Source organism: Symphodus melops, assembly GCF_947650265.1.
Source record: "Symphodus melops genome assembly, chromosome: 21".
NCBI classification, from domain to species: domain Eukaryota; kingdom Metazoa; phylum Chordata; class Actinopteri; order Labriformes; family Labridae; genus Symphodus; species Symphodus melops.
The window spans coordinates 7,848,198-7,871,643 of record NC_136711.1 but is presented as its reverse complement, the minus strand read 5'-3'; the positions used below and the strand labels follow the sequence as shown (position 1 = coordinate 7,871,643).

Below are 23,446 nucleotides of genomic sequence, written 5' to 3'. Positions count from 1 at the left end.
TCATTTCAAAATGGATCCTAATATTAATAAACTGATGATTACGAGTGAGGCAGTAGCTCAGACCGTAGGGACTTGGGTTGACTCGACCACTTCTCGAGCACTGAGGTGCCACCAACTCAGGGGTTTTCTCCTGTGGGCTTCCATCGCACTCTGACATCTCTCCATTATGACCACAGGTCGTGTTTGTGCACGTGTGTGTGTGTGTGTGTGAGAAGCATGTCTCTCAATAACAGTGCAAACCAAATTTCTCTGCAGGGAATAATAAAGTTTGTAAAATATCAACCAAACAACCTCATGGACATGAGTCCATCGTTTAGAATGTCTCTCTGTTTAGGTTTTTTTTACTGAAGCTGCTGATGGATGCAGTTAGTGTCCATCTGCATCATCACTTCTTTTTGTCATCCTCATTCTGTTACAACCCTTTTTCTTTTTCTGCCTCTAGCACACCATCATCCCACGGGGTTCGTTGTCTCTGAAGGTCCTGGCAGAGCTGCCAATCATAGTGGTGCTGATGTACCAGGTTAGTGACATCATCAGGAACATTGCTTTATAAGTACCAGTCTCTCTTGTCACCATTGCTGACGTCGTTCAGTAACACGAAGAAGTGACATGAGTTGTTTCCAAATGTGTTTCACAATTCTTGTGATGATGAATATACAAATATACTTTCTGTATTGCGGTAGAAAATGAAGTTGACATATTTCAAACTGAGCTCTGCATTAACACGATGGAGTAAAGTTTTAACCAACCCTCTAAACCTCCATTTGATAGAAGTTTACAAATGAATCACTTCAGCCGTAGAAAGTGTTTATTTGAGATGAAGTTAAATGCATATTAACTTGAACTGTTTGTTTTGTCCCTTCAGCTCTATAAACTGAACATTCACAACGTGGTGTCAGAGTTTGTGCCCCTCATCATGAACACCATCATGCTGCAGGTGTCTCCTCAGGCCAGGTAGGATGTGTGTGTGTGTGTGTGTATGCGTACGTGTCCCTGAGAGCTCAAGTGTGCCTCCAACAAATGAAATTGTCACTTTATAGCCTTCAAAGTAAGTTTGGGAACGTTTCTTCCTCTCTAGCACTAAAGTTTGTTGATGGTTTTGCGAGGCGCTTTGCCTGCCATAGCCAGAGTAAAGATCCATTTGGGGAAGTTAAAATTGGAGAAATTGGCTTAGCAGGAGGTGAAACCTCAGGGTAGGATGATTTTTTTTTTTTTAGCAATTCTAACAGGAAGGAAATGGAGCAGAGTTAATTTAGACAAAACACCTCCGCAGACTCTGGCAGGTTAAGAAAAAGTTTTTTTTTCTGACGTGCGGTAGCAGCTGTGACGCAAAAAACAAGTCCACCATGTAGAACGGTCCGTATGTAAACTCACTATTTCAACCTCTGTAATTGCCAACTGCTGCAGGTGTGCAGCGCCATTAATGTCTTTGATGGCTCTAAATGGCTTTTGTATGTTAATTGTGCTGTTTCTCTCTGCAGGCAACACAAGCTGTATAACAAAGAGTTGTATGCTGACTTCATCGCTGCACAGATCAAGACTCTTTCATTTCTCGCTTACATCATCCGGATCTACCAGGTACACCTGTCTGATGGCTCTGCGTTTCATCACTGTGGAGGAATGGTTTCAATGACTTACACTGCTTTATTAGGAAATAGCTGTCATATCTGTTTTAGCATTCCCTTGCATCATTTTGCATCATTGACTTTAATCAGAGCTCCTCTACAAGGAGCATCAGTTTAGCTTTGCTTTTGTATACTGGACGCATGCTCAACCCAGCGAAGCCCTTGCTGGCTCTGGGTAAGACTCCAACCATCGACTTTTTGGTTCATGACATCCCACTCGGTCCTCTCTCTTTAACTGTCCAATCAATCAAGAAAAAGGTGATTAAAGTCATAGAGATGCCTTGACTGTAGAGATTTAAAAAAGCACAAAGACCATGTCTTTTTTTTTTTTTGTATATAATATTTCCTTATTTTGGTAGTCAGGTGATTGACAGGGGGCAGGGTGTTCCACCATGTGCTCATTGATACAAAAACAAAGAAGTTGTGAAGTCCGAAGATGAAACGGACACAAAATTGAATGCAGACTTTGTGAAACGTGCAGGAGTCGCTCATAATTATGGAAAGAGCATCTCCTCTCTGAAGCTATCTCCCGCTGCACTCACTTAGGCATTATCAGACATTATTAAAAGACAGACAGAAAAACGAACGAATTGGTTTAAAAACATCAAAAACTTGTGATTACACCAATTGAAATGCCTTCAAACGCACCTAGAAGAATTGTGTTGGTGGTTGCTGCAGTTTGGCTGCTTTTGTGCTGAAACCCTGCTGGGCCAAATTAATGGAAAAGACACATAATGAAACATATTGAATACCAGCACATCCTTTGGTTTGTGTTTAAAAGTTTTAATTAAGATTGATTTGTTCTTATTTTCATATATTGTGTGTGTGTGTGTGTGTGTGTGTGTGTGTGTGTGTGTTGCCCTATCAGGACCTGGTAGGAAAATACTCTCAGCAGATGGTAAAGGGCATGCTGCAGCTGCTATCCAACTGCCCCTCGGAGACCGCTCACCTCCGCAAGGAATTGCTCATCGCGGCCAAACACATCCTCACGACTGACCTGCGGAGTCGTACGTACACACGCATACACACACATGGCACGCACGCGCACACATGAGTGCATGGAAAACAAGTGTGGGAAAAAATTCAAAATCACACTTCAAGGTGAAAGTCAAAGAATGTAATGTACTTTATTTATACAGCCCTTTACAACAATCCTTTCGGCCAACCAAAGTGCTTTACAACAAGTCAAAAAATAAAAACAAAAAGTAAAATCCAATAAAAACAAAGTTGAATAAAAGTAATAAAATACAGCAGGTGAATGCTGGTTTAACAGTCATGCCAATCCTGATCAGACTTTTCAGAGCTTGGTCTCATTTCCTGCAAAAGACTGACAGAAAATGAAACCATCAAACAACAGATAAGTTTTGATCACAGTCAGCTGCAGAAATAAGCACAGATGCAATGATAAAGTCATTATATTTCTCTTCTTTTGTCTTTAGCTATTAAATACTTCCACTTTAAAACTGTCTCAGTGGGGAGCTGGTGACCTTATGGTTAGAGCGTGGGCTCTATACAGCCCTCAACGCCGTCAAGGGTTTTAGTTTCACCCTCGACATTTGTAGTTTATCATCACTCACAACATTTCCATCTGAATGGTTCAACAACACATCTACACAAATCTTCTGTAGACCATTGTTCCTTAAATATTTCCTTGGGTATTGATTATTTTATTAAAGCTATGTGATTTATCTGTGTTTCAGAGTTCATACCTTGTATGGACAAACTTTTCGATGAATCCATCCTGATTGGTTCTGGTTACACGGCTCGGGAGACTCTAAGGTGAGTTTTGAGTGTTTTCCCGATCGTGCGACGCTCGTTGCGTCGGTATCTTCCTTCTCACTCTCCTGTGGCTGATTGCACAGCGAGGTGTGCGTTAAGTGTCCTCTCGGATTAATCAGGCAGCTCTCGGGTTGGCTGCTGACATTCTACCAACACTGAGCTCAGATTGCACTTGTCAGGTTGTCATGTTTACCTGCAGGAGCAGAGCGTAGGCTGCCAGCCCACTTCTCCCTTTTGTTCATTTCCAGACCTTGTTGACCCTCTTCAGAAGCTTCATTCTGAAACGCTCAGCAAAGTTGTTGTCTTTTCACATTAGCGAGACAGAAAACAAGGCGAACGTCTGACACTCGACACCTCTCGTTATCTCCTTTACTTTCTGAACCACTTTCCATATCTGTCAAACTTCCTGACTTCTGCTTTTTTTTTTAAAGTTGACAGCCTACTTCATTTTCACTACTCTACAGTGATAAGTTGTGCTCATTATTTTGCTCAATATGTCATAGTTACACGTCTCTTTTGCTTTCTAGACCCCTGGCCTACAGCACGCTCGCCGACCTGGTCCACCACGTCCGGCAGAACCTGCCCCTGACCGATTTGTCTCTAGCTGTGCAGCTCTTCGCCAAGAACATTGACGATGAGTCTCTTCCCAGCAACATCCAGACCATGTCCTGCAAGCTGCTGCTCAACCTGGTGGACTGCATCCGCTCAAAGTCTGAACAGGAGAATGGCAATGGGCGCGACATCCTGATGAGAATGCTCGAGGTAGAGCTCGGATCGACAGAGAGGATGCCCTTAATCATCGACGAGAAAGCCTAATCACCTATCCTCTCTCCATCACTCAGGTGTTTGTGCTGAAGTTTCACACCATTGCACGCTACCAGCTCGTCTCCATCTTCAAGAAGTGCAAGCCCCAGTCAGAGATGGGCGTGGTCGACCCTGGGGCGTTACCCGGGGTCCCAGCCACACCGACGCCGTCCACCACGCCTGCTCTCCCCCCTCCCGCTCCTCCCACACCTGTTCCTCCCACAGCGCCTCCGTCCCAGTCGACGGCCTTCGACCGACCCGGTGAGAAGGAAGACAAGCAGACGTTCCAGGTGTCGGACTGCCGCAGCTTGGTGAAGACTCTTGTGTGTGGAGTGAAGACGATAACTTGGGGCATCACCTCCTGCAAGGCCCCAGGAGGTGAGAGGACACCGCTGCAAGCTGAAAAAAACTCATCCAAATGGGGGGGGTCTAGCATATAAATGCATATCTTACAATTAATTTATCCTCCCTTTTCAGAGGCTCAGTTTATTCCAAACAAGCAGCTTCAGCCAAAGGAGACACAAATCTACATTAAGCTGGTTAAATACGCCATGCAGGCGTTGGACATCTACCAGGTACAGGAAAAGGTTGAATTTACCAGTCAGTATTTTTTGACCGTCCGAATGCATAAACTTGTTAGGGCTTGGATACACTGAAAGATTTGAACGCTGCTGTTTCTCCTGAGCAGGTACAGGTTGCCAACAACCAGCAGACATACATCAGGGTGGCCAACTGTCAGACTGTACGCATGAAGGAGGAGAAAGAGGTTCTGGAGCACTTTGCTGGGGTCTTCACCATGATGAACCCCCTCACGTTCAAGGAGATCTTTCAGACGACGGTGCCATACATGGTGGAGAGGATCTCGAAAAACTACGCACTGCAGGTACACGCTGGCTCCCGCACAAAAGAACGAAAGGGCCTTTAGTTTTGTGTCAGGGTTGACCTATTTTCTTACACTCTTAAGTCATCTTTTTTTTTTTTTTTTCTAGATTGTGGCAAATTCTTTCCTGGCCAACCTGTCAACATCGGCTCTATTTGCGACCATCCTGGTAGAGTATCTTCTCGAGAGGCTGCCAGAGATGGGCTCCAACGTTGAGCTCTCCAACCTTTACCTCAAGCTCTTCAAGCTAGTCTTTGGCTCAGTGTCACTTTTTGCCGCAGAGAATGAGCAGATGCTAAAGGTAAGCGTTCACCTTTTGGTTTTTGCTGGGTTTTTTTATCCTCCATGTTTTTTGGGCTTGCACTTCACTTATTAAGATGTCCCTGTTTCGTTAGCCACACCTCCACAAGATAGTAAACAGCTCCATGGAGCTGGCGCAATCGGCAAAGGAGCCCTATAACTACTTCCTCCTTCTTCGGGCTCTCTTCCGTTCCATTGGAGGAGGCAGTCATGACCTGCTCTACCAGGAGTTTCTTCCCCTCCTACCCAACCTTCTGCAAGGTAAACCTGAGTTTGTATGCCATAACTTATGTGAGATGAGTTGTATTTTTTTTTTTTTTTTTTTTTTTTAAAAAGGTAAAAGGAACATTTTTTCCATGTCATCAGGTCTGAACATGCTGCAGAGCGGCCTTCACAAGCAACACATGAAGGATCTCTTTGTGGAGTTGTGTTTGACCGTGCCTGTGCGTCTCAGCTCCCTGCTGCCCTACTTACCCATGCTCATGGATCCGCTGGTATCTGCGCTCAACGGCTCTCAGACTCTGGTCAGCCAGGGCCTTCGCACTCTGGAGCTGTGCGTGGACAACCTGCAGCCGGACTTCCTCTACGACCACATTCAGCCCGTCCGGGCAGAGCTCATGCAGGTACGCGGTCGTTCCTAACATCACACTGCTCCGTGCAAATTGTCTTAAGGCATGGCAGCATACTTCAAAATCAAAACGGTACTTGTTTGCCTGATCTTGTCAGCTTATTTTGCTCCATGTGACTTATCTCATGCGCCCTCTAGTGGTACACAGAGGTGATGGCACTATGAGCAGTTAAAATACTGAATTGGAATCACCCATAACTCTTTGTTGAAAATCATGAAGTTTGACTCTCCTCCAAAATCAAATGTTTTTCCAATCCACCCACAATGTTGGCATTGATTTAGTTCATATTGAAATATCCCAATCCCCTATCAACACATCACAATGCTCATTATTTCTCCTCCTGTCCCTCTTGTGCTCTAGGCCTTATGGCGTACTCTGCGTAACCCAGCTGAGAGCATCTCACATGTTGCCTACCGGGTTTTGGGAAAATTTGGCGGCAGCAACAGGAAGATGCTGAAGGAGTCTCAGAGGCTTCATTACGTGGTGACTGAAGTCCAGGGGCCGAGCATCAAGGCCGAGTTCACTGACTGCAAGGCATCCATACAACTGCCCATGGAGAAGGTAAGACCTTGCTGCTCCTATTTGGCAGGTGTGTCTTACTTTTTCTGAGGAGCAAAGTTTAGTTTTAGTTTTCCTTTACTTTGTTTAAACTTTTTAAGACCTTTTCTCTTCCTTTTTTCTCTTTTGTGTTTTAGTTTCAGAAAGAAAGAAGTAAACGTAAAAGAGCTTGATATTCCTCATTATTGTTCCCAGCTGAAAGCAATATATCCTTGTCAGGAGTTTGTGTGTAAGAGAGAGCGAGGGAGTGGAATGGTGTGTGTTTGCGCGCGCGCGTGTGTGTGTGTGTCCTCCAGGTAATTAAATTCATCTCCTGTTTCTCCTCCTGATCTCCAGTCAGTAATCATCAATCTAGTGTGGGCCACCATGACGGCATTATTTACTCCCACTAATGGCTGCTCCCTCTTCTTTCTGGCTATCTGTCTGTGTGTTTGCTATCATCAGACCACACACACACACACACACACACACACATTGACATGCTCTTGCTGAAGGCATGAATCTTTATCAGGCTCGCGATACACCCATACTGTTAGTGTGCACATTAGAAAGAGAGCGTGAAAAGTGCTTTAAAGTAGAAAGATCAAATATCAGTGATCTCAGTCTCTTCATGCAGACCACCGAGGCGCTCACCAACATTTGATTTGAGCTGCACATGTCTGAATGACTTGTGCTGTTTTAATCCCTAAAGCTGTCCTTGTACAGATGAATCAGTCGGTTTTACGCTCTCATCCTTCTTGATTTCATAGCTAAGTACTAGTAATTGAGCATTCCTCCTGTCTTAGTTCTGAAGAGTATATTATTATACACTGACAGGTCTGGAACCGTCTCTCCTGAGCCTCATCTCTCCTTATCTCCCCTCTCTTCTGAGTGGCATTCATTAGTCCATTTTCCTCCTTTAAAAAGGCCTCACTGCCATCGTTAGTCTGCCCATAATGTTCAAATCAAAATGACCTTTGCTTAGCCAGATGGTGCACTGTTTTATTCCTGCGCATTAATCACATATAAAGTCGTACTTTGCACTTTAATTTCCATACTAATGATGCAGGAGTATGAACTTTTTGCAACATTTAAACGTGTCTTTTAAGAAGAGTATTAAGATGCCGAGCGCTTGAGGTAAGAGTGTGTCTGTTTTATTTCCACCGAGGCGATCGAGACGGCCCTCGACTGTCTGAAGAGTGCCAACACGGAGCCTTACTACAGACGGCAGGCCTGGGAGGTCATCAAGTGTTTCCTCGTGGCCATGACAAGTCTGGATGACAACAAGCACGCTCTCTACCAGCTTCTGTCTCATCCCAAGTGAGTAAAGTGTCGGCCCTCTGATTCTTGGCTTTGGCTTGTGCTCAGTCATTGTGATTGAACTAATCATCACTACATTATAGATATGTAAGAAAATGATTTTTAAACCAGTTTTTAGAATGGCACTAAATCATCCATGGCAAACAAAGACATAACGACAGATCAGTTTCCTTTTCCCAACTAATCTGAACAAAGTTGTGATTATGAGAGACTCTAACGCACACAAAATCATGAAGTGGTTTAAGGCGTGTGGAGTGAGGGTTTTCTTCAACGAATGATGTTAAAGACTCTTAAAAAAAAAAAAAAAAAAGTTCCTCATCAGTTCTGTTTGAAGTGAGTGTGGGCTCTGTACCCACAGAGAGCCCACCCTCTACTGCTCCTTCTTCTTCTTCTTTTTCTTCTGTTCAGGACGCCTCTGGGTGTCCTGAACAGCATGAACTGGAAGTCAGTAGGGCTGTGCAAATTAATTGCAATTTTGTTGTTATTGGGATTTGAGCATTCAGTATCTTTTTGTAAAACAGTGCTTTAGCAATCCACTCGTTTACATTTCAGTGTTGGATGGAGCTTTGTGTTAATGGCCATGCTTTTAAACTATCCTGATTCAGTCAGATGAAGCTAACGCGAGCTGTCTGCTTCCCCTCAGACTAACTGGTTGAATTTATTTGTTTTAAAACATTTTTAATTTTATTTTGGATTCAGTTCAGATTTAAATAAAGCAATGTCACTAATCACTCATTCCCACCTCTAACCTTTACTTGACCTTGGCATTTACCCATGACCACTTCTTCCTTTACCGCACGACCTGTTTGAATTGTTACACCTCCCCGCTCTCTCAACCCCGGGCCCTCCGACTGTAGACATGCCCTCCTTTAACCCTGACACGTCACATCTGTAGCCCACGTTCCCACCACACACAGCGAGTGGCTAGTTCCACCCTCGTACCGCCATCTGGAAGGCCTCGTTGTGAGTTAGATAAAGGCACACCTGAACAGACGCACGTCTGGGGAGTGGGCGGTGTTGGGTGGGTTAATCGCATTACCGTCATTGATCTCCGGGCAGAGGCTAATTTAGTTTCCCGTGTCTGTTTACGCTGCAGCATGGCCCTTACACTCTCCTGTCACTATGCACTGACGCATACAAATGCACGCTAATATGTCCGTGTGCACATTTCTGTGGGTATAATGAAGTGTGTCAGTTATGATCAGGGGGGCTGCACCTTCCGCCTCCTCTCATCAGATATCCAGCATCCTCCTCTGTCTGTCTGTTTCTCTCTCTCTCTCTCCTCTCTCTCTCTCTTTCTCTCTCTTCCTTCAATATTTTGGTCTCTTTAAGTGCAGCTTTTCAGTTGTCCTTCAGGAAAAAGACACAAACTGAATCAAATAAATGTCAATCAGGGCAAAAATTCATGTTGTTTGTATTAATATGTATAAAATGTCTTTTTCAGTCTAAATCAGTGCAAATCTGCTTTTATCTTCATGGAGATGTTGTTATTGTTAAGTTAGCTGTTGGCACTGTGAGAGTAAACAGAGTTGAGTCAAACCGACCGTTTGACCGGTTTGTGTGTGTTCCCAGTTCTCAGTCAGAGCGGTAAGGTGTGTGCGTGCGCAAGTGAAGTCAAAGAAGTTTTGATGCTTCCACCTCAGGTTGCTGATTCACAACTGGCCGGGGGCTACAGCTGGGAATTAGCTTCAAAGGCTAAAGCTGCTCCTTTTAATGTAAAAAGGGGATAGTCCATGAAATAATAAACCAAACATCTCGGATTTATACGACAATGGTGCGACGGTTGCCCTGCAGCTGTTGACGCTCACCATATTATTACCATTCATTTTTTCAGAGTGCCGATGTCGAGCTTGACACCTTTGAATCGATTGATCACGAGTTAAGGATTAATCTTTACATGCCTATTTGCAAACCCACTTTCTCAACAGGCTCCTTCTTTTTTTTTTTCCTCTTCCCCCTGAGCCCCCTAACCCTCCCTTCGCATCTCCTCCTTCCTCAAAAGAGTGAAGCGATCCATCAGGTTTGCCCGTGGTGTGTGGCGTTATAAAACAAAAGCTCAAGCACGGAGAAAACAGCTGCTCAATCACACCGCGGCCCGAATGTCCTCAGCTGCAGTAAATAAGAAAAATACCAAGGGCGGACATCAAGGGAAGAAGAGGAAATGGAGAGCAGGAAGGAGCTAAGACGAGGCAGAAATAAAAGGAGAATGAACGTTATAAGGGACTGCAGTCGAAAAGGATCGTTTTCAAACGCAAACCTTTGAAGAACATTTGTTTTCAGTGAAAAATGTTTCCACGTTATGTTCCAAGTTAATTCATCACCACTTGTTTTCTTTTGTTTTTGTCCCACACCAGCTTCGCTGAGAAGTGGATCCCCAACGTCATCATCTCTCACCGCTACAAAGCGCAGGACACTCCTGCACGCAGGACTTTTGAACAGGCCCTGACCGGGGCCTTCATGTCTGCTGTGATAAAAGACTTGCGGCCCAGCGCGCTGCCCTTCGTCGCCAGCCTGATTCGCCATTACACGATGGTGGCTGTCGCTCAGCAGTGTGGTGAGGCACTTGTGTTCTTCATTCTCTCCACGTCTAATATTAGCTTTCTGTTTGGCCCTGGCTTTGACTTTTACTCCCTGCTGCATGACAAATCTATCTCATCTATCTTTCTTTTGACTGTTCTTCTGCAGTTCCAGCTTTGTTTTTGCGCGAAAGAAAATGTACAGACCTGTCAGCGTCCGGTTAATATGCTTCAATGCAGAATGGATTCAGAGCGTCTCCACTCGTCTCATTCTTACCCTTTTGATCCACAGGTCCGTTCCTGCTGCCGTCTTACCAGCTGGGCAGCCAGCCGAGCACGTCCATGTTCCACAGCGAGGAGAACGGCTCGAAGGGCATGGACCCGCTGGTTCTGATCGACGCCATAGCCATCTGCATGGCCTACGAGGAGAAGGAGCTGTGTAAGATCGGAGAAGTGGCCCTGGCTGTCATCTTTGACGTCGCCAGCATCATTCTGGGCTCTAAGGAGAGAGTGAGTCACTGCCTGGAAAATGATTTGTGAATGTACTGAAAGCATTGGGGCTTTAAAATGTTTTCTACCTCCCAGTAAAACATAAAAAATGATTCCACTCTTAGTCTGGTGCCAAATATTCTGACAAATTGATTACTAGCATTTACATATAAAAGTTTGCAATAAACACACACTTTTAATCACTCAAACTTTTTTAATGAATTCTCTCTGTGTTTGATGTATTGTTTCATTTGTGTTTCATAGTTTTAAATTGAAATCAGTTCATCATCCGAGCCTCTTGTCTACATTTCCAGGCGTGCCAGCTGCCTCTGTTCTCCTACATCGTGGAGCGTCTGTGCGCCTGCTGCTACGAGCAGGCCTGGTACGCCAAGCTCGGGGGTGTGGTGTCCATCAAGTTCCTCATGGAGAGACTGCCTCTGATCTGGGTGCTGCAGAACCAGCTGACCTTTCTGAAGGCCCTGCTCTTTGTCATGATGGACCTCACAGGAGAGGTGAGAGAGAAAATTACGCAAATTACCAAAAAATATTCCAAAAGTTTAAAGCAGATTTATAATTTTTAATTTGTCTTCCTCCACATTTTACAAAGCGTGCAGCTGTTGCTGTGGAACAGCTTACTTTTTATCTCACATTTGTACCGCCACTGCAGTAGCCTTGTAATGCTACCTTATTGATTTTCACGATAAGGTGTCAAACGGAGCAGTAGCCATGGCAAAGACCACCCTGGAGCAGCTGCTGGTGCGCTGTGCCACTCCATTAAAAGACGAAGAAAAGACAGAGGAGCTTCTCGCCGCCCAGGACAAGTCTTTCCACATGGTCACGCACGACCTGGTGCGAGAGGTCACCTCCCCGAACTCCACCGTCAGAAAGCAGGCCATGCACTCCCTGCAGGTGCTCGCCCAGGTCACCGGTAAGAGTGTCACTGTCATCATGGAACCACACAAAGAGGTAAAAGCAAAGACGAGACTTTCATTTCATGTGCAGAACATGCGTTTGTCAAAAAAAAAAAGTTTGTCTTATCACGCTGAACACCTTTTGCCCTCGCTTTTCTTCTCAGGTGTTGCAAGATATGGTTCCCCCGAAGAAACACCTGCTCCGCCACCAGCCTGCCAACGCCCAGATTGGCCTGATGGAGGGCAACACCTTCTGCACCACCCTGCAACCCCGCCTCTTCACGATGGACCTCAATGTTATGGAGCACAAAGTCTTCTACACAGAGGTAAACAAAAAAAACACTGAATCTTATTAAATGGACTTTTTCAAGTTGTAGTTTCATATTTGTTTTGGGGTCTTTTTATACCAGAAATAAAATCCTTGCTGGCTCTTTTTCCATATTAAAAATACATTGAATGAATGTAATTGTACTTCATATTGTATGGCAACATATATGAGATGGAACAATCTGTGTTCTTCTTTATTATTTAACTCATGAATTCTTTTTGTTTGTTGGTTTTTCTAGCTTCTGAACCTGTGTGAGGCAGAGGACGCCGCTCTGATGAAGCTGCCCTGTTACAAAAGCCTTCCCTCTCTGGTTCCCCTTCGCATCGCAGCGCTCAGTGAGTACTGTCCTCACAACTGAATGTCTCATGGCCCTTCGTTTTGATTATTGTATTGATTTTGAATTAGATTTTTACATTTGTCCTCGCTGAAAGTTGTTCTAGAAGAAGCCCAGTACCTGGAATTTAAAGATGATTCATATTTCATTCAGTTCATGATGATATTTTATATGATGGAGATACATTCAATGTTCCTGGTGTCTGTCTTCTGTTTAGATGCCCTGGCAGCCTGTAATTACCTTCCTCAGTCCAGGGAGAAGATCATTGCTGCCCTGTTTAAAGCCCTCAACTCCACAAACAATGAGCTGCAGGAAGCAGGCGAGGCGTGCATGAGGAAGGTCAGTGCATCATCCTCCCTCCCTTCTTTAAAATCGTTTTATTGTTGGTGTACATTAGGCTGAAAACACTTTACACAACGGCAGACCAAAAGTATTAATTTCATTTAATAATAATCCCAGAGGAGAAACCAAATCAAATACGTGCACAAACAGGACGTATGAACATGCATTCATGGAGAGTGAGAGCCTGCTACACAGGGAGCATGCTAGAGCTGTTGGGTGTTGGGGGATTGGTGCCTTGCCTTGAAAGGAGATTTTAACCAGAACTAAAATGTATTTTGATCTCTCTGTATGAGTTACAAAATCCAAAAACAACATCAGTGTGTCCACAGTTTTAACGTTTTTTGTGGATTAAACACATTAAAAGAGTCTCTCATACTTTCAAATCTATTAGATTAGTCGTGTACAATATCAGAATATGACAGTCTAAAAGTGTACTTTACTCTCCAGTCATAATGCTCCAACAAAATGTTCCCGCTGCATCGGCAAAAGTCCACACAGTCCAAACCCAGTAAAAGATTTTATCCAACATTCAGTCCTTTTTATATCAAAAAGATAAATCCACCTTACACCTTATTTTATTAGGAGCTTCCATTCCCTTTTCCTTTGGCCAATCAGAGCCTGCGTATGAACATTTATAGCTTTTTTTCTCTTCCTTCCGTAGTTACATTAACCATGATACAGAGGAGTCGGTTGAATAAAGGGAGATGTTCGAGGGGTTTGAAAGCTGCCGATACGATATCGAGCTCAGTCCCATCTTTGCATGTTTGGTTTATACTTTATACTTTCAGATTGATTGGAATGAAAGCTCTGACATGCTGTTAAATGACTCTCCTGACTCCACTCCAGCCAGAGAGCTACAGACATGACCTTTCTAAATCAGAATTAAAGACCATGCCCTTAAGATATGAAGCCAAAGATCAGACTTGTGAACTTGCTGGCCCCCTTTTAATCCCTTCTAAAACGCACACACACTCTCTACACCTTTGACTTTTCTTTCTACTGCTCAGCCCTGAGGCTTCTCTCTCTTCTTCTTTTAACTGCTTGTATCATTTACTATCTGGTATAAAATATTCTTCCTTTGTTAAGCCCCCCGCCCTTCATATGGACCTCAGTCTCTTTTATCACACTCTCCCCTGAATCAGTCCTGGCTCTATTTCTCAAAGTATCCATACCATCCAAGAATCCATCCATCTCTCCTTTGTCCCCTTTTCTTTCCATTCCTGTGTCCTTCATTTTCTTTCTTCACCTCTGTCACTCCTCTTCACTATCTTGTGTTTTTTTTTTTTTTGGATGCCATTCCCCGCTCTTTCCATTCTTTCATCTGGAGCCTGCGAGCACTAATGAGCGTTGCCATTGGCAGATCAATACAGGATGGAGTGTTTGTTCTCAGCTCTGAGAGGAAAATGAATGTGGCTGCCATTCATCATTCCCTCCCTTGTTGTTCGGTGCTGTGCGTCATCAGTGTGTGGTTTTGGCATGTGTGCTTGTTTATGGCTGGTCGTGCCCTCATTTGAGTGGCCTGGATGAAGACACGAGGCGCTAATATCTTCAGTCACAGAGTGTGCTCTGGGTGGTTTAAATGTAAACTTTTAAAACAAACAGCTTCCACAAGCGCCAACCTCAATGATTGGAATGCATCATGGACATTTTTTTAATTATACAACAGCAGCACAAAACACTTTTATTTTTTCCAAGAATTTCCTCAGTTAAAGACTTAACATTTCGTTCCAACAAACGTTTTTCAACATAGAATGTTGAATAATAAAACACGTCTGACCATAATAAAGTGAGAAACATCTTGATCTATAAAGTGCAGCTCTGATTTCTTTCACAATATTCGTCTCCAGAGTTGTCAGCACTGGTGAATGAGGTTTCTCTCTGCTCTTGTTTTAGTTCCTGGAAGGTGCGACCATCGAGGTGGACCAGATCCACACTCACATGCGGCCCTTACTGATGATGCTCGGGGACTACCGCAGCCTGACGCTCAACGTGGTGAACCGCCTGACCTCCGTCACACGACTTTTCCCAAACTCCTTCAATGACAAGTTTTGCGACCAGATGATGGTAAGAAACGTCGTAATGATTCAGCGTTTCTTTATTCGTACGTCAAAAGATCAGATTGTAGAGCAGGCGGGAGATTCAGCCTCTTAGGAAATACACAAAACAACACATTATTGCAATACACATTCAAAGTTCAAGGGACGTTCAGACCAGATACATTAAGTTAAAATTAAAATACATGAAAAGAGGCATCATTAGGACTCCGGGGAAAAAACACCCTGTGATCATATGTGTGTTAAAAGAATCTATTCCAGAGTATTTTGGTGTTTTTTTTTTTTTGAACCCTTCAATTTTGAACTTGTTATTCTGCAAATTTTACTCATTTTAAGAGCGCAAGTAATAACAGGAGAGACATCCGTGCCTTCTCTCTCCAGAGGAAAGAAGTTGAATCAGGTTTATTGGCAAGTTTTTCTCCCAATATATCCACGGAATAAGACTTCGGTTTAACTTTTTCCCTATATTTGCAGCCTTCAGCATTTAACATAAAACTCCAATGTAGTTTCTACAGAAGACAGTTGTGCAGTGCTAGACTTGTGGCCGACAGCATAAAGAAAGGTATGAATTTATGTTGCGTATGTGTTCATTTACGTTACATCCGTATATTTATTCAAATTAAACAGTCTGCAGAGATTCATGTCACATGAGCGATGGTATTTCCATTATTACACGTGTGTGAAGATAAATAACCTCGTTTATAGGAAAAGTGGGGGCAGTGATAGTTCTAATGCATTGAAGTGAGCAAGTTCACGGTGTAATATGTGAAATATTGTCGAAAAAATGAAACGTACAGTATTTAAAATCCGCTGCTCGGGGGCTCTCAATCAAAACGATACGAGAAGATGACGTGGAGGCTTCCGGTGTATCATGGGAGTAAAAACAAACTTATTCCTCATTGAATCTATATGAACTGGCGAAACCGACCTGACAAAGACAATGTGTACTGACGATGTGTGCAAGTATAATTTACATGACTTTTTTTTTTATCACAGAGCACATGCATCGACAGAACGGCAGCTTTCAGTAGCAGCTAGTGCTAGCTTATGCAGCAGTCTTTGACGTAACCTCTGTGTTTCCGTGACAACGATCAACATTTTGTGTCTATCATCACGGCCGCCTACAAGACACGTTCCATTACAAGTATACAATTGTGAATTTCTCTGGCTTTCATAACTTTATATATTTAAGGTGTTGTTATACGTGACTAAAAAAATGTGTAACATGGGATTAGTCCATTTTTAATTTACGTTCAATAATTTATTGTAAACATAAACATGCAGTTCTACACACTTTATTTTAAACAGGAGCCTAAGCATTAATCGAAGCAACGCGATCATAAAAACATAGTTTGAATGTGTCATCATCTTAAGATGCCACAACATTTAAAAGATAAGTTATCTGTAGAAAATATCCGGTGAATGTGCAACAGTGGGATCGCCCACAGACATTGCAGTGTAAAGTTTTAATGTGTGTTATTTTTAAGTGCATTCTGTTAAATATCCTGTCTGTGCAAACTTCCATCTATTGAGCTTTATGGATATGCACACACAAATAGATCACTGGCGGTTGGACGGTTGTGGCTCAGTGGGTAGGGTCATCGTCTCTCAGCCGGAAGGTCGAGGGTTCGATCCCCAGCCCCTGCGAGCAACATGTCCGATGTGTCCTCGGGCAAGACACTTAACCCCGAATTGCTCCCCCTGCTCTGTCAGGGTTTATGTGGGTCTCTGCTCCTGTGGTCGACTGCTTGGTGCGCTAATTGCCCCATGGAGATAATTAGAGTTTCAAAAAAAAAAAAAAAATCATGTCTTTTTTTTTTTTCTCTCAGCAACACCTGAGGAAGTGGATGGAGGTGGTTGTAATAACGCACAAGGGTGGACAGCGCAGCGATGGCAGTGTAAGTTCACACAGACCAGACACTTCCACGCACACGTCTCTCTACTGTTAAATACAAAGAAGCAGCTTTTCCCACTCACTACATGTTTTTTTTTCTTCTAATCCCTCGGTAATAATCTCATGTGATTGTTACACGGTAGCAGTCACAGCCTGTGGGAGCAACACAGCTGCCTACTGGCACCTTTTTATTGTTCGGCTCCTCTGTCCCTCTGAGCCTGACAGCTCTCACTGAAGGAGCAGAGAAATTGCCCCTTACACATACTCAAAGCCACGGTCACATGAAGTCAACACCTCCTCAATGTGGCCTCCTCCCAGATGAGTTGTGAGTGGCCATATTACAATCAATGATTAATTAGGCGCCAGGCAGGCGGTGGTGGGGCCCAGCGCTGCGTCTCCTCATTATCTCCCCGACAGATAACCTTGTAAAGGCAGAGAAAAGGTGAGAGAGGAGGAGGAGGGGGGGGAGCCATTGCCTCTCCTTCATAGAAATAATGTCCATTTTTCCCCCCCCTCCTCCCTTCTCTTTATGTGAACTCTTTCTGCTCTATCTCAAATTGGTTCGCTTAATTAGAATGCAAATTGAGCCTTTGTCTTTCCTTCCGTCCAACTAGTGGTCTTTGTGGGTGTTGACAGCAATTCTGGCTGGGACAATGAAAGCCAGGGTCGCGGGGGGGGGGGGGGGGTCAATCAGCGTGGTCTGATAAAGACAAAAATTGAAGGAGGAGGGACAGGGCAGGGCCGAGGAGGAAGGATTCAGACATTTAAGTAAGGAAGAGGGTTATCAGGGTGGAAGAGAATAGTGAGAGGAGTAACAAGGTGTCAGTTAAAAATATGAAAGTTTTTTTTTTTACGTTGACTGAAAGGGTTTCCACAAAAAAAACCAAAATGTCAGGTGCTGCGTTCTTGACCTGGTGTCTGTCAGAGGAGCATTATTCCTGCAAATGCCACAGATTTGTACACATCTCAGCTTGGCTCCAGCTCTGTTAATCCCCTCCCCCCTTTTGTGCCGAGAAAAGGTGTCCACTAGGTCACCTGTAAAGGTTGCTGCTGTCGTCCCATTTCATTATCACCCTGTCATATCTGCTCACCTCCCCTTCGGAACAGAGACAGACAACACACAGACACACACAATCAAATGCACACATGCTGCCCTGCTGACTCTGATCATTGTCTCCCCGTTCCGGCACAGCCTGCGTTGGAGGGCGTTGAGGTGAGATGTGACCTGGTGTTGCGCCCTCTGTTGGTGACTCTCTGTCAGTGATAGTTGACCCAATGTCTTGCTGCTGAATTAAACCTATGTTGTGGTGGAAATCGCCCCGTAGTTCTGTGTTTGTAGTTGTTTGTAGAAATGTTACCGTCATCACAAACATACCTCTTAACTCCATACTTTTTCTGTTTTAGTGCTCTGCAATTCTCCCCCATCCCTGTTGGTCTTTAAACGTCATACTGCATAAAAAATACAAGGGTTATGACTGACGTGTGTTTGTTTGTACCTTGTTTAGAATGTTATTCAAGAACCCAAGCTAACTTTGTGGAAAGCATTGTTCATGGTTTACCAAAATTCATCCTCGTCTCTCTACAGTGGCTGTCCATTACGAGTATCTGTCAGACACTGTCCCTGTTTTCATCCAATCGTCTTTAGAAAAAAAAAAAATCACTCCTTTGTTTCCTGCACCCCCCCCCCCCAACTCTTTATCCAGGAGATGAAGATCTGTTCCGCCATCATCAACCTTTTCCACCTGATCCCAGCCGCACCTCAGACTCTGGTCAAACCTCTTCTGGAAGTGGTGATGAAGACGGAGAGGGCCATGCTCATAGAGGTAGAAAAAAAAAGCTGTCGTAGACGAGCAATCATTTCGGCCTTTTGAGGATTAGTTTCGACTGTATATAGAAAAACCATGCTTCAGTTGTTAGTTTACAATTTTATGAAGTATTTCAAAGACAACTTAATTAAAAAAAAATAATTCCTGTCTGATTCTTTTAAGATGTATTTTTTTAATGGCATGTTAAGTCCTAAGAAACAAATGATTGAATCTAAAGCTCCGTTAGCTGTTGTGAATTAATCTCTGTTTCCTCCTTTCTCACATGCTTTTTCCCCTTTGCTGTTTTTCTTTTTGTCCGTCCTGCATCAGGCTGGCAGTCCATTCAGGGAGCCGTTGATCAAGTTCTTGACCCGCCACCCATCTCAGACAGTGGAGTTGTTCATGATGGAGGCCACGCTGAACGACCCCCAGTGGAGCCGCATGTTCATGGTCAGACTCACTGGAAGCTTCAAGCAGCTGAGCCTCAACATTTTTCAGTGACAAATTTGACGCATGCATTTTTCTGCCAAAGCATTAGCTTTAATCAGTTGGGAATTTGTAGATCAGAGGCTCAGTTGTCAATATATGAATTGATAACCCGGGGAAATCATCGCTTTGATTTATATTCAATTACAGCTGTTGATGTAGTCATGTAAGTTCCTTTAATAACGGAATCTATTTGTCTGTAAACAGAGCTTCCTGAAACACAAAGATGCCAAGCCTCTCAGAGATGTCCTGGCTTCTAATCCCAACCGCTTCGTCCCCCTGCTGGTTCCTGCTGGCACTGCAGCCACTGTCCGACCTGGCTCTCCCTCCACCACCACAGCCAGACTGGACCTTCAGTTTCAGGCTATCAAAGTATTCATGCACATCATTACAGTTTTGATCAGAATAAAGAGTATTTTCACACTATCCTGCCTCGACGGGTTAGACGTATCCATGTTATAATAATAATAATAATAATACATTTAATTTGTAAGCGCTTTTACGAGGGCTCAAAGGCACTTTACATGTAAAAAAGAATATAACTTATAACTTAATCCTTTCCTGCTCCATCACCTCCCCACAGATTATCAGCATCATAGTGAAGAATGATGAAGGCTGGCTGGCAGGGCAACACTCCCTCGTCAGCCAGCTCAGGCGAGTCTGGGTCAGTGAGGCCTTCCAGGAGAGGCACCGCAAAGACAACATGGCTGCCACCAACTGGAAGGAGCCCAAGCTGCTGGCATTCTGCCTGCTCAGCTACTGCAAGTATGTGCCGTTATTTCAACTGTAATGGGATGAAATTAAAGGAGCTTTTGTTGAGAATTAGCTGTGACTTTAAAACTTGATAAAATGAAATACTCTTTGAGTTATAAATACATATCAACAAAATAATTTGTACAAAATCCGGTTGCTCACCTAAGACAATACTGTGTCTGTGCGTCGAACCTATTGACCCCGTGTCTCCTCAATAGGCGTAACTACACAGAGATCGAGCTGCTGTTCCAGCTGCTGAGGGCCTTCACAGGTCGCTTCTTATGCAACATGACCTTCCTGAAAGAGTACATGGAGGAGGAGATTCCAAGGAACTACTCCATCGCCCAGAAACGCTCCCTCTTTTTCCGCTTTGTGGAGTTCAACGACCCACACTTCAACGATGAGCTCAAAGCAAAGGTACACAGACGGGCAATGAAACGTACCGCATGGCTTTATGCCACAGGCGATTTTAAATGTTTGTCGACTCATCTGCAAATCATTGTTTAGTGTGGACATTTAAGCTGTTATTGGATTTGTTATTTATTTCTCATTATTAGTGAAAGTTACAAGAGATGGATAAAGGCTTGTTGCTTAACTGTGATATTTCTTTTTCGTTTCATTTACGAAACAATTCAAGAATAGTTTTTATACATTAAGGGCAGGGCTGGGCAATATATTAAGATTTTCAGATATATGGATATAGTTCCCATTGAGTTTTAAGATTAATATGGTTTATACCGATATAGGTTACGCTGCGTTCAAATTAGTTGTGTGACTTTTAAACAGTTTGCCGTTTAAACGTTTTTTGGCCCAACGTGTAAACGTTTAGTGACTAGGTCCGTTTTGCTCAACACGAGTTAAAAAAAAAAAACAGAAAAAAAAGTTTCTTCTGTAGAGCCGCCAGGTTAACCATTTCTCCTCTCGCTGTCTGGCCCTCATCATCCTGTTCTAGTTTTCTCACAGAAAACCAGAAACAGCTGTGCGTATTTTCTTATGCAATAGAGGAACTTTAAAGTTTAATTTGGAGCCATTTTTTATTTCACATTACTTAGATTATTTGTATTTCCTTTTCAATGATTGATTATTTCTTCAGCTTGCTTCCTTTGCTTCCTCGGTTTGGGACCTGATCTGTGCTACCTCTCTGGTTGGTGGGTTTTGAAGGTCGTTTGGTCTGGCTCTCTGGACCCTTTAGAGGCTCACACATGAATGCTTCTGTCCTCCTCACCTGACTTCCTGCAAACCTTACAATAACTCCGGTTACTTTTTAATTAAGCTCACTCGCCCACATTCAGGCCCTAGTGCTTAAAAACACACACACACACACACACACACACACACACACTCACATACTCTATGCACATCTGTAACAGGCGCACAACCTGGCACAGAGGAACAGCTGCACTGCTGTTAAGTACAAACGGGTCAGTGGGGGAGGCCATGGTAGCATATCGCCAAATGGCTATGTGGCATGAACATACACCTGTGCACACACAGCCACAAACAAGAAGCCTGCACGAGCACACTTAAAACTCTTAAAAGCAAGGACATAAGCTGGTGTTTATTATTCTACGCACTAAACCCTTCTCTTTCCTGTTCACCTTCACTTATTTAGCTTCAACAGCCGTACTGCTTGAGGGGGAATATCGAACAAAAAAAAGTCAGTGGTTACATTTCAGCTTAATGACAGTAGTGTGTCTTCATACAGCTGATTGCTGATTTAGAATCTGTAAGAGAGCAGACTTTAGCTTCTTAGCAAGCAAAGCAGCATCAGCCCCACCCACTACGAGAAATGTTCTCATGTTGTTTTTTCCCTTGATTGTCCTGCTCTGGTGCGTAGCAGATGCTGGCTGTGTGTGCGAGCCGAACGACAGACGGACGGAAAGAGAGAGGCTGTGTTCCTGTGGGAATCTGTTTGTGTTGATTGGTGTATGAGTCGTGAGTGTGGGTGTTACCTCCACTGACATTTAAATAATTGCCTTTAGCGTTTCAGCGGAAGCATAATATCAGTCGTGTGTGTGTGTGTGTGAGTAGCATCACAGGGCTCGGAGAGAGTATCTCTGAGACATGAGAGGAGTGCGTAATGGAACGAAGGAGAGAGAGAGAGAGAGAGAGAAGCAATGAATCATCTGGGATGGCACAGACTGACCTCATGCAGCTCCCGTCTTTCTTTTGTTCAAGACTTCAGAGTTTGTGCTGCTCTCGTGTTCAAAAGCATTTGAAGCATTCATGGATGCATTTCAAACGGACAAGCAAACAAACAAGTTTACAAAATGAATTAAGCAAAGCTCCTCTGCTTCACATTCTGCTGCTTCTTTTAATCTTCATTTTATTTAATTTATTTTTTTAACTATATAAACATATATAGACAATGAGATCTAAACTTCTATACTCAGAGGAGTTGTTTTACACACATGTAACACACACACAGCATGCAAGAGCAAAACAATGAAGAGCACGACTGAGCTCTTACAGTGATTGATCTAAGAATAGCTTACAATTAATAGTATCAGATAAGATGGCAGAACATAATGGTGCTCCATGCATTTTTTTTTGTTGCTTCTTCATTTAGGACTGTGTGTGTGTGTATGTTACATCATACGTGTTTGATTCTATTCACCATGCATGTACATTGTTCAGAGCCAGTCTGAATAATGTGCTGATGGAGGATCTTCAACATATGCTGCCACAGCTCGTTCTCCACTGAGCGATGCGCCGTCCTCCCCAATGATGGATTGAATCCGAGTGATTCATTAACAGACAAGCAGCTTCTTGAATTAATGCAGTCGTTAGCTTTATAGTGGTTTTGTTATTCAAAAATATACCAGTTAATAAAGCCTTTGTCTTTATGATTATAGTTATCTCCTCAAATGAGTAAGAAAAGCTTTCATTTCTGATTCTTTAAAAGTCTCCCCATGCGTCCTGAGTTTTGGACATTTGTTATCTGCCTTAAGTCTTTTCTTTTTTCTTTTTTTTTAATATAATATATACTCCGAACGCCAATAGCCTAGCAGTTATGCCATGTGTCCCATACGCAGAGGCCGTCATCCTTGCTGCAGCGGCTATGGGTTCGAATCCGTTCTCAGCCCTTTGCCTCTCTCTCCTCCAAACATTTCCTCTCTCTCTTCAATCGGCCGACCCAATTTCCCCCCCTCCATTTAAAGAATCCCTTTTCATCACTAAATGATGTGCCTTTGAGGTCTTACATAGTGCAGATCACAGCAGGGTATTTCACTGACTCTTTTCTCCTTTCTTGCAGGTTGTGATGTAAGTAAAATCTGCTGTTGTCTTTGAAAACGTGATGGAGTCAAAGGTGACTTTTTCCTCAAAGTAAAATAACGTCAGTACAATGGTTTCAATGCCTCTTTCTTTCCTTTACTTCAAAGGTGCTGCAGCACATCCTGAATCCAGCTTTCCTGCACAGCTTTGAGAAAGGGGAAGGGGAGCAGCTGCTCGGACCGCCCAACCCTGAGGGAGACAATCCTGAGAGCATTACCAGTGTCTTCATCACCAAGGTACACACACACACACACACACACACACACACACACACACACACTCGCAGGCTTTCTTTTCCCTCCTCTCAACATCTCTCTTTCCATTCAGCCTGCTTAATCCTGCTCCCTTTGTTGATTACTCACCAGATTTGTGTCCCCCATCCAT

The 23,446-nt window shown here is 43.5% G+C and overlaps 1 protein-coding gene across 4 annotated transcripts in view; it reads left to right on the top strand.

Annotated features, from left to right (window-relative positions):
• trrap (transformation/transcription domain-associated protein) overlaps window positions 1-23,446 on the top strand; it is an 82,638-nt gene that overhangs the window by 3,861 nt on the left and 55,331 nt on the right. For 3 of the 4 annotated variants that reach the window (XM_079372410.1, XM_079372412.1, XM_079372411.1), the window contains exons 9-38: window positions 443-520; window positions 866-954; window positions 1,482-1,578; window positions 2,494-2,632; window positions 3,326-3,404; window positions 3,932-4,166; window positions 4,247-4,586; window positions 4,686-4,783; window positions 4,897-5,091; window positions 5,198-5,389; window positions 5,484-5,649; window positions 5,755-6,011; window positions 6,378-6,578; window positions 7,723-7,874; window positions 10,229-10,428; window positions 10,683-10,900; window positions 11,194-11,391; window positions 11,585-11,845; window positions 11,955-12,116; window positions 12,357-12,453; window positions 12,670-12,791; window positions 14,688-14,858; window positions 16,678-16,746; window positions 17,935-17,955; window positions 18,446-18,565; window positions 18,878-18,997; window positions 19,241-19,405; window positions 19,617-19,798; window positions 20,005-20,203; window positions 23,170-23,298. In XM_079372410.1, coding sequence (XP_079228536.1) covers window positions 443-520; window positions 866-954; window positions 1,482-1,578; window positions 2,494-2,632; window positions 3,326-3,404; window positions 3,932-4,166; window positions 4,247-4,586; window positions 4,686-4,783; window positions 4,897-5,091; window positions 5,198-5,389; window positions 5,484-5,649; window positions 5,755-6,011; window positions 6,378-6,578; window positions 7,723-7,874; window positions 10,229-10,428; window positions 10,683-10,900; window positions 11,194-11,391; window positions 11,585-11,845; window positions 11,955-12,116; window positions 12,357-12,453; window positions 12,670-12,791; window positions 14,688-14,858; window positions 16,678-16,746; window positions 17,935-17,955; window positions 18,446-18,565; window positions 18,878-18,997; window positions 19,241-19,405; window positions 19,617-19,798; window positions 20,005-20,203; window positions 23,170-23,298 — 4,752 coding nt within the window. The remainder of the gene's footprint in view (window positions 1-442; window positions 521-865; window positions 955-1,481; window positions 1,579-2,493; window positions 2,633-3,325; window positions 3,405-3,931; window positions 4,167-4,246; window positions 4,587-4,685; window positions 4,784-4,896; window positions 5,092-5,197; window positions 5,390-5,483; window positions 5,650-5,754; window positions 6,012-6,377; window positions 6,579-7,722; window positions 7,875-10,228; window positions 10,429-10,682; window positions 10,901-11,193; window positions 11,392-11,584; window positions 11,846-11,954; window positions 12,117-12,356; window positions 12,454-12,669; window positions 12,792-14,687; window positions 14,859-16,677; window positions 16,747-17,934; window positions 17,956-18,445; window positions 18,566-18,877; window positions 18,998-19,240; window positions 19,406-19,616; window positions 19,799-20,004; window positions 20,204-23,169; window positions 23,299-23,446) is intronic. The other variant, XM_079372409.1, reaches the window with a different exon arrangement.